This window comes from Zootoca vivipara, chromosome 9 (assembly GCF_965207765.1).
Source record: "Zootoca vivipara chromosome 9, rZooViv2.hap1.1, whole genome shotgun sequence".
NCBI classification, from domain to species: domain Eukaryota; kingdom Metazoa; phylum Chordata; class Lepidosauria; order Squamata; family Lacertidae; genus Zootoca; species Zootoca vivipara.
Window position 1 is genome coordinate 31,626,222 of NC_142592.1, and position 11,159 is coordinate 31,637,380.

General features: G+C 41.4%; 1 protein-coding gene across 2 annotated transcripts in view; it reads left to right on the top strand.

Moving 5' to 3' along the window:
• The window catches only part of SYT1 (synaptotagmin 1), a 339,802-nt gene extending 335,861 nt beyond the window's left edge, over window positions 1-3,941 (top strand). For both annotated transcript variants that reach the window (XM_035127518.3, XM_035127522.3), the window contains exon 10: window positions 711-3,941. In XM_035127518.3, coding sequence (XP_034983409.1) covers window positions 711-917 — 207 coding nt within the window. In that variant the 3' untranslated portion in view covers window positions 918-3,941. The remainder of the gene's footprint in view (window positions 1-710) is intronic.
• The last annotated feature ends 7,218 nt before the right edge of the window (window positions 3,942-11,159 follow it).

Consider the following 11,159-nt stretch of genomic DNA (forward strand, 5'->3'; position numbering starts at 1 on the left):
CCTTCATTAGCACCTACGCATGAATCCTGCACGGCATGAAATGAGTGTGACTGCTTCAAGAGGGGGATGATAAAATATACAGTACTTAGGAAGTGTCAATTCTTCAGCAAAAAAATAGGTAGCGGGCATTTTATAATATTCAGTAGCAGTGAATTCAGAACTGAATAAATAGTGATGGGGAAATAGATTTATTGATTGTTAGGAGTCTCTTGGAAGAGATGATTCACAGGGAACCAAACACACTCATTTGTAGCACAGTTAGGGCCATGGGAAGTGCTGTCATTGGTAGACTTCATGAAAGTAAATTTGGCATAATGATTAAATTTGAAATATGAGGGCATACAGCAGAACTTAAAATTGTGTTTATCCTTACCAAGCGACCAAAGTGACCAAACACTTGCAATTAAATCAGGATCTAGAGGGCAGGAAGTTCACCACAGCATTTAAAAACCTTTATGTGGTATGTGGTATTTAACAATAACAGTAACAATAGCAATAATTACTTGAAGCGCCTTATGAACAAAAGAGCAGTCACATCAATTGGCCCTAGGCTTTTAAAAAGTTTGGTTGTAAATAAGGCGCGTAACTCTCCATCTTCTGCCACCCACCTTTTCCATCTTTCTTGTAACAAGGTGACAAGGTCTACCCATTTTTTTGCAGTCCAGTTTGCCTTCCTCATTCCTGACTTTCTCTTTCTCATCCTGTTTTAGAAAGTGCAAGTTGTTGTAACTGTTTTGGACTATGACAAGATTGGCAAGAACGATGCCATTGGCAAAGTCTTTGTGGGCTACAATAGCACCGGGGCGGAGCTGCGACATTGGTCAGACATGTTGGCCAACCCAAGGCGACCCATTGCACAGTGGCACACCTTACAGCCAGAGGAAGAGGTAGACGCCATGCTTGCAGTCAAGAAGTAAGAAGACAAAAAGGAAACGAGAAAAGAAGCCTTTCTGCATTTGCCCATATAGTGCTCTTTAGCCAGTATCTGTAAATACCTCAGTAATATGGGTCCTTTTATTTCCAGCCATGCATCCCTAACACAGATCAGTGGTACTTCAAATCTTGTTTTTAATTTGCACAACTTTAAATGTAGAAAGCCCTATACGGCCCTCCCATCTCACCACTGCCCTCAGATCGACTCTTCTTTTAAGCAATATGTGTAGATAGAGCATGACGGAAATTATTTATTGTATCACAGTTGTACATACCAGTATGCTAAAAAAAAAAAAGATTAATAATTTATTTCTAGTCCGTTTATTTGTATGTTGTAAGCGTTTCCTAATCTGTGTATATCTAGATGTTTTTAATAAGATGTTCTATTTTAAATTATGTAAATTGACTGAGATATAGGAGAGCTGATAATATATTATAGGGTAACTAACTATCGTATCGTCTGCATTCCAGCAAAAATTCCAACTTGTTAAGGCACTAGTAGTGTTACACTGACATCTTAAAGGACAACTTAAATCTGAGCTTTCAACCGAATCGTTCAAATATCGATGTACGCTCACATGACACTCCTTGGAGGGGTTAATTCCCATTGGTGGTCTTTTCTCGTGGGCAACTTAGCATGATCTGAGCAGCTCCAAAGCTGACCTCAAGGAAGCGTAGCCAGAAGCTGATATATCGTTTTTTTCCTGTGTAAATATATATATAAAAACAAACTGAAATCATGGCTTTACACTTAGAAATTGAAGGTACAATTCCTTTGAGGGTGGGAGCATTAATTTTAGCATATAGGAACATATAAATTGGGGGAGGATAAATCACAAGGGGGGAGGATGCAATAGTAACAAACCCCTACAACTGACCATGGTAAAACACATACCTAAAACCCAATCGCTCTCCGTTTATCACCTTTATACAAAATTTGCATACTGTGAATCCCATTTGTGATCTCACATTCTCTAATCCTAATGAGTTTGCACATTAGACTTTGTAACAAAATATTTTATTATACTAAGCCAGATGAGAAGGAATGCAGAATATTTTTTAAAACAAAACAAAAAAAAATCACCACCGTGTGTGTTTATTATACAAAAGTAGTTTCATGGTGACGAGACAGTATTGTAAAATCCCATCAAAAGAGGACAAAAAGAAACAATTAGCCATATTTCTGAATGCACTTCAAAGCAAGCCAAAAGATTAACAGCTAGTGACCTTTTATATACTATTTATACTTAATAAGTTTTAATTTGTCCTTTAAAAAAAGTGAAACAAAACAAAGAACAAGTTCTAGCAAACTGAAGCAACCTCTTATGTACACTAGTTGCTCGTTTCAGGAGGAGTTTATAAATGTTTTCAATGTTACTATGTAGTAAATGGCACTATTATGAAGCTATTAGTCATTCCATTTAAGCGTCTTAAAAGACAGCTCTGTGTATCACTGTGACTGCCGTGTGTGCTTAGAAACTGTAGTTTTTCTCAGTGGATAGCAATCAATTTATTCCGTAGTGATATTGTAAAAAATACTGCCATTCCCTTCTACTGCACTGCCGAAGGAATGTATAGCACAAGCAGTTCTCCTACCTATGGACCAATCCAGAACTGAAGAGCTATGCATAGGACAAGGGCATCAAAATAGAGCAGATGGACCACACAGCATTTTGTCGACACTGTGCAATATTCCGCATCTCTTCCCCCCCCCCAACCCCCTCAGTTTGATGGTAAGTCCTACAGATAAAGACAGTTGTCATCTCAGATGATCCCATCTCATCATGTTGTGGGCATTACTATTTTTTTTAGCTCAGGTCTCTTCAATGGAGACGCCTTCCATTTAGTTACTTTCTTACTTGCATACTTATTTAAGAGACTGTGAATATAACGTGTTGAAGTACTTGTTCTATTTTTAGTTATCATCCCGGCACCAAAAACACAAGGAGGTAGCAAAAGAAAAAGGGGGGGAAATAGCACCCTTTTGTGGAATAAGTGGGATTTCCCTAGAAATAGGTGGGTAATCCAGTTAAATAATAATAAATTTTTTTAAAAAAAAACAGCAACAGATTTTTGAATGATAACAACCCCTTTCTCAGAGCTGTGGGTCTGCACCTCACCCAATAAGCAGAGAGGTTTTTTTTTTTAATTCCCAAGCCACAAATTGAATTTGTGGCAATGTGATCTGCTTTCTGCATAGCTTCCCGACAGATGAGAGTGGCAACATCTATCACTCTGGAGGTCTTTCTATTTTCTATAAGAAACGGGGGGGAAAGACATAGTTGAGTCAGATAAGCTAAGATGTATATATAGGAAAAAAATCTTACAGGAATACTTTTATAACCTTACATTTTTAAAAGGACCAAATCCCACCAAAGAGAAGAGCTCAACAGGCTTTGCAGCCTATGAGGAAAGAGTTTCAGCTCGACTGTAACTTCCTTTAGTTGTTCATTGTAGCAGGGACGACAAAAACAAAAAAACGCATCTTGAAATTTACAGGCTCAAGCTGCCAGAACTGATTCATTGTGTTAAGGTATTCTTAATGCATTTTCTTCCAGCACTGCCAGACTGAATGTCACCACAGAATTGGTTGCTAATGTACTATAGTTCTCAGCAGAGAGCAGACCTGCTATTTGACCAAGATGACATTTTCATCCTCAAAAGAAGCCACATGTACCTTTCTGACAAAGCTGTGTAAAAGTATTAGAATCTGATGCTGTAGAAAGATCCTAGTTGCCTTTGTGTATATTTACTGCCTGCTTGAGTGTTTCTATGTGTGGATTTTTCTCTGTATCTTGTAGAAACGTTTGGGGTGTTCTATCCTGCCATATGGCTCGTAGCCTGCGAGCTGACAAGTTTAGCTGTATTTTACATTCAGTTTTGATGAGGTGGTTTATATTTTGTTTCACTTTTGTGTAGTGGATCCCACGGTAGAGTTTTTCCAGGTGTTGTTAAAATAAAACATACATACTACACAGATATTCAATAAAAATGTTTTATTTCCTGTTGATGCCTTGAGTATTTTGATTTTCTTCCTCGGCTTAGTAACTAATCAGACAGGAATCTGTCAATTCTGATCCACCCATTTCAGACGCCATCACCTCAGGCCAGCAGGTCCACTGCATCCTTGAGGCCTGAGGTGTGCATACACACAGTTGCAATGCAGCTGCAAGTGGGTGTCTAAAAGTTGGAGAATATCCCATGTGTGCAATTGGAATACACATCTGCACCATGATCAAAACAGGTGCATACTATTTGACCAAGAAGAAGATTTATGTATTCGAAGCTGGAGGGAAAACTGCGTGTGCAAAATCAGGCAGGTCCAGTCTGGTCCAACACCTTGCATGTCCAGCTATATACTTGGTGATAGGGTTGATCTTCTGTTTTGAGGAAAATAAAGGTTATACTTCATCCCTATCCCCTCTTTATTGCCCAGCAAACAGCTGGCATATTGGCAAGTATCTTACTGGGACAAAACGCTTGAGCTGTTGATGCACATGCAGTAGGACTTTGACCAGAGTATATTTTCCTGACATTCCTGGCATTAATAATTCCCTGTCACAAAGTGGCTGAAATTGGGTCATTAGACAGTTCATGTTAGCAGAGCGTATTCCCAGGAGTTTCAGCTCTCATCCTTTTGAAGGTAGTTATCTGATCATGAAAGCATTTCTATGCTACATTCCTGGTTTTCAGGGATACACAGGCAAAACATTTTAAGTATTTTAATCCATGACATTTAGTAGCACAAACAACAGAAGGCTTTGCTTTAACACAGAAGCAAAAAAGAAGAGTATGTCTGCTATGAAAAAGTCAAAATGGTAGCTTAAAAAAAACAACCAACTGTTGGCAAATATATCAACATCCTAAATATTACATTTGTGTTCCTATTTTTGGAACTAAACAAATTGCCATATTACATATCAAGGTCAATTCATTCATTCAGCTGCATACCAAAGGTCTGCAGACACAACGATTTGTTGATTTTAATGGTAGGTTCGATTTCCCACGTCTCCAATTTTACTTTTAACTCAATTTTGCAAACAAAGCCAGCCTAAGATATTGAGTTTTAATGCAATGATATTATGTTAAGATGTTTGGGAATAATGAAAAAGGGAACTAAGGGTTCTTTCCAACTTTAATGCTACTCAGTCGACTCATTGAAATTAATGGACATTATTAACTTAGCCCCATTAATTTCGGTAACTCTGAGTTAGATTCTCAGTTGCCTACAATCCTAACATGCCAATTAAATCACTGAGTCTGCATACACACCATACATTTAAAGCACATGGTTTCCCTCAAAGAATTCTGGGAACCAGTAGCATAGCTGGAGTGGTGCAAGCTATGTCCCAACACCAGGCACAAGCCACAAGTAGTGTTTTCTTTTGGGAACAGCTTTTTTGTTTTGTTCAATGTCCTTGCTGCAAAGAGACGAAGCAAGCGAGAAACAGTGGACAATAGGTAGGCAGTACCAACATGTAGGCACTGCCGCACAAAAAGATCGAGAGAGGGGGTTGCTTTCCCGAGTCCTCCCTCCAAGCCACTAATCAATCACACGCAGGCACCAAACGAGTTACCAGGCTTTATTGGCTTCTTCTCTGGCACCAGCTACAGAACATCAAACAGCAAGTCTAAAACACGGCACATTCTCTTCCTCCCCCGGCAGGTTAACTTGAATATTTATAGGGGCTGGGGAATGCTGGCAACCAGCCAGCGCCATCCCATGCTCCCACTTTGGGGACCAATTGTTAACAGCTGCCTGAAGGGCCCCACCCAGCCATACTTGCTCACAGGATCACTGCTTCATGACAGCTACAAGTTTGTTTGGGGTGTGTTGTTACAATCATATATGCCAAATAAGGCCCTGAGTCCAATGAAATAAAAAACATATATATTAACAGGAATTGATGGTTCCATAGATTTGACATGTGTGGCAGGAAACTTGAAGATCAAACTCTTAACGAAGGCAGCAAAGAGATTAAATTCTAGGGTTGACAAATTAAAAATTAACAAACACCTGGGTCTCAGTGACATGCACCATAACCCGTACTAGATTTAAAAAAAATTGTTTTGTTTTGTAATACAAATATGCAATTTGTCAACATAATCAGACTCCTTACCAGCAGGTTGGAAGGTAGCAAACATAACATCATTTGTAAAAGGATCCAGAAGGGAGCCAGGAAATTTTAGATCCATTAGTATAACATCTGTCCCATGTAATTGGGAAAAGGATTATTAAAGTTAGACTCATTAAACATATAGCAGAGCTAAGCAGGGATTAGCATTGCTTCTGTAAAAGGAAGTCCTGCTTCACCAACTTCCTGCAGTTATTTGAGAGCTGCAACAAGCATGTAGATCATTTTCCATTATATTATTGGGCTTCCAAAAAGGTATTGACAAATTCTCTATGGAAGAGTAAGCAGTCACATTTCACATTGGTTGATGTAAGCTGACATGGGCGTACCCAGGATCAAAGCTAGGGGGGGCACACCAGACACGCCCCCAGCCATGCCCCCCAGTCACCCGATTGGCTAGCTGGTAATGATGTGGCCAGAATCCCCCCAGGAGGCATGGTAAACATCCACACACCCCAGAGAAAAGGGGCCCGTTTACAAGGCAGCACACGGAGCCACCCGCGCTTGCACTCCTGCCTCGCCCGCTCCTTTAATGGCAGCAGTAACTAAAACGAGGCAGCAGCTGCCTCCGTTGAAGGAAACCTGGACCTAGACCTGGGCTAACTTCAGCCCACACTCTTTCAAGTCACAGCGAGCACAGCACAGAAAGTGCTGTCCCACAATGCTCCACGGCACTTCATTTGCATGTATGCTGCTGCCGTTTTGCTTCAGCCAAGCAGGCTGAGGCGGAGCACAGCAGGCAGCGCCCCTGCCTGTCCTCTCCAGCTGCCTTGCTTCTGGGGGGGGCAGCTGCCCCCCGCCCCATGCTGGGTACGCCCATGTAAGCTGATCTATGTTCTGCCTGGCCTGGTGTTATTTAATTTGTTCATAAATAAATAACCTGGAGTCAGTAGTGAGCAATGAGGCGGCCACGTTTGTGGGTGTCACAGGAATCTTCAGGATGATGAACAACAAGTAAAAAGAAATTGATTCACAGCAATCACACAATAAACTTGTTTTCACATAAGAATATATGAGGCTTTGTTCCTCCTCCAGTTCTTTTGCTCCTGCCCTGCTATGAGCCAAACCACGCAACCCTGGTTTGTGATCCGCCTCCTCCAGACAAATCACAAGTTGTAAACCAAAGACAAACAAAGGCTAGAATCAACATCTGACTCAGAAGCCCGGCATTCCCCAATGGACTGGCAGCAGTGACAGAGTACGAGTCATCCTTTTTTATTGTGCACACTTTATGATTTGTGCAGATGATGGTATCCGGGCCATACTTGATCTTCTTCCACTACTGTTTGCACCTGCAAAACATTTAGGGTGGACGTATTGCTTCGTTTTCAATCAGTGCTTCCTGCTGAAATCCTGTAACTTTTTATACCACAAATGTTCTGATTTATTTTATGTCTCACTTTTGTTGCAGTATAGCACAAGAGTGTCCCTCCAGGCAGCAAAAGCATGGTAACATTTGGAAAGCATCACGGAACAATCAATAAGTTGAAATGATCTTGTGTGGCAGGTCCAATATAAATCTACCACTAATGCCCTATTATTGTGGCAATTGCATGTAGCAGAATACACTTGCAAAAAACCCAACAGCCTGATGGGACCCTCGAGCTCTCCCTAGATGGTTGCAGAATCGAGTATATTTTGAAAACTGCTGCAAAGTGTGAATATTTCTTTAAAATCATGGCCTGGTGATATTCGAAATAAGCTCCCTTGCTATGGATAATCATTTAGATTTTGCAGCTGTCATAAGCAAAACATGCTTAAAATAACTGCTGTTACACTAAGCAGAGAAAGTAGCGAAAAATTACCCATTTCATTCAGCTCATTTAACCCCTCATCAACTAGCAAAGGGAATGTTCTCCTCAAACTGACAACTTCAGTTAGCAAGATAAAGTTACTGCGTGTCTCCGTTGCTTTTCACATCAAGATTGCTAATCGATTATAATGCATGTAAAATCGAAAAGCCATTGTATTTCCTGATATCTGCTGTTTTGCGTATCTATATTTGCATAAGCATTTTCATTTTCGTCAGATCAGATTCCTAACTTTTAAAAAAGGAAACATAAAGAGTCATCTTATTATGGAGTGTTATTTGTAATGTTCTGCTTGAGCATGGTAATGATTAAAAAAGCAAGCTCATAAGTCACTACCTTGCTGAAGCAAGTTTGTGCCTAGGTCTAAGACCCATGTGCTCTGACTTGGGTTCCATAATGGAAGAAACGTGAGATGAAAACAGTGGTGGCCGGTGTCCATTGGGACTGGTCGGGCAGAAGGCAGAGATGGAGCCAGGATCGGCCCAGTGACAGACAGAACCCCCCATTGACTTGCAACTAAGATGGCAGACAAGTGGGGGCTGGAGGTTTGTGATGTAAATGTTCTACTGTAGAAATAAATAACTCCATCTGTCCCACATCTGTTCCGAGATGGTGTCATTTTCTTGTGGACATAAGAGGAAAGGAGATGGATGCCAGCTCTGTGCTTTGCTGTCTGCATGGGTGGCCTCATGCAGGCCAGCCAATCAGAGGTAGGATAAGGCTGGATATTTAGGATTGGTAGGCCCACCTTCCACAAAATGCACCCCATAAGTGGAACTGCTGTGTGTCTTAATTGGGCCTTGCTTGTCCTTTAGTTGAACATCCACTTCATTGTAGGATGGGTGCAAGACAGTAAAGTTAACTAACACAGTGTAGTCTTTACAAATCATTGTAAAGCTTTGATATAATCATGACCTTAGCTTTCCCAATCAATCCATGTCTTCCTTCAGAGAGTTCCAGGGAAGTGAAAAGTTGCACATCAGACCAACTATAAGGCCTTTTAAAAAAACAACGGTGGTGGTTGATGTGCTTGTGTCCTCAGGCCACTAAAAGAACTATACAGTTAGGTTCTTCTTGAAAGATAGGCGAGCAATCAAAAAAAAGCAGCAGAACAAACTCTCAGAAAATGTTTAGAGTAGTTTGGATGAAAAAGAAATATCAGGGTTTGTTGCAAAAACACCACCACCACAAACTGCTGTTCACTTTAGAGACAGACTGTAAGGCGTAGGGATTATAGAGAACCCTCCCCCCTCATCAGAAGCAGCCCGTCTCCCAGCAGTCATAAGAGCGAGGGGTCTGAAGGGGGGAGTCAGGAAACAGAGAGGGAGTGCCAGGGCTCTGGCAACATCAAAGAGCCCCTGCTCCATAGTCAGGAAGAGAGGGAGGTGGAAAAAGTGGACAGGAATAGGTCAGACAGAAGACCTCCCCCCCCCGACGCCGGAATTGAGGAGGAGGAGGAGGAAAGGGAGGCGCTTCTCAGTTCTGAGGCTTTTATGCTGGTCCCGAACGCGGAGGGGGGTAGTGCAGGAATCTGACTCGAGCGGGTAGACATGAAATAAGCAATCCGTTACACTGTAAATAATGTGCACCAATAAAAACGTCTGAAAGACAAGCATGTGGAAGGTCGTTACTCAAGAGTAGTCACAACACACCCTGACACAGGCGATATTCTATCTGATGAGCATCAGTTAATATTATAAATGAAAGAATATCAGTTAATAAACGAAATGAAAAAGCCAAGAGGGGGAGAGAGATCAATTTCTTGAGAGACATTATTTAGGCTTCTGTGGATTCAGCTTTTGGGCCTCAATTAAAATTGTGACTCATGGGTAAGGAGTTATATGAATTCTGCTGCTTACTCATGCTGACTGAAGATCTGAAATCTGATGTCTGTACCTAGAATGTCATAAAGCAGGACTGATGAAATGTTCCTCCTCTTTCAGCTGCAAAAACAGAACCTTTGCCTTATTCAGGCTATATTGTCACGTTAATCTTTTTCTCACACAGACATTTTTGTCTGGAGCTCCTCTTAGTGGAAAGGAAGAGAATCCAAGAATATATAAAGGTGTGCTTACCTGTAGACTAATACAGTATATGGAATATCTGTGCATTGAAAATGTGACATAGGCATTACTTTCACAGGGTATGGAGGTGGATCTCAAAGTGCCTATAAAACCACATGTTTCCTAGGAAGCATAAAGAACTAAAAGTAGTATCTAAATTTCTCCTGATATTTAACATGCCAGGTGGCACAGTTTGATCCAAGCAGTTTTGAGTTTATATCTCTTTCCCTTTAGTGAAAGCACCAATAAACTATTTTCTATCCTTCTAAATAAGGAAAGATGCTGTCACAGAACCTGATAAAAGTGACAAATCACACTTGCCAAGACTAATGGGAAAACATTATCTTCTTCATAAACACCCTATCTGGGATTTACATAATAGGAACTAAATTTATTTTCCATTGTTGGCAACATTTTAACAGCTAAATATGGATCCGGGAAAGTGGAAATGTAATTTTTACCAACTACAAAAGATATGCAGTAGAGAAAATACCAGTAACATTAACAAGCGTCTCCTACAAAAGACAGATGCTTTGAATTGACCAATTTGCTTGAAAGCCCTTTTAAAACAAGAAACGTGTGTGTTAGCTAACGAGTGCAGTTTCCATATGGGAGAGTTCTAGAGGAAACCCAATCACTGCTCTTTGATTGTAAGGTACAAGCGGGACAGAAATTGACTTGCAACACCATTAGAGGGTTGACTATGGGACATGGGTGGCGCTGTGGGTTAAACCACAGAGCCTAGGGTTTGCCGATCAGAAGGTTGGTGGTTTGAATCCCCATGGCGGGGTGAGCCCCCGTTGCTCGGTCCCTGCTCCTGCCAACCTAGCAGTTCGAAAGCACGTCAAAGTGCAAGTAGATACTGGTAAATAGGTACCACTCCGGCAGGAAGGTAAACGGCATTTTCGTGCGCTGCACCGCTGCGCCAGAAGCGGCTTAGTCATGCTGGACACATGACCCGGAAGCGGTACGCCTGCTCCCTTGGCCAGTAAAGCGAGATGAGCTCCGCAACCCCAAAGTCCTCCGTGACTGGACCTAACGTTCAGGGGTCCCTTTACCTTTACTACTAGAGGATATCACACTTTTTGTGTGGGCACATCTCACTAACTTCAATCCATACCAACGGACTGGGCATGGCATAGCGGCTGTGGGCACGAAAGGTCCAAGTCACCTGACCAGCCTTTTGAAGCCCAGCACACATTCATTATAACTTTTGT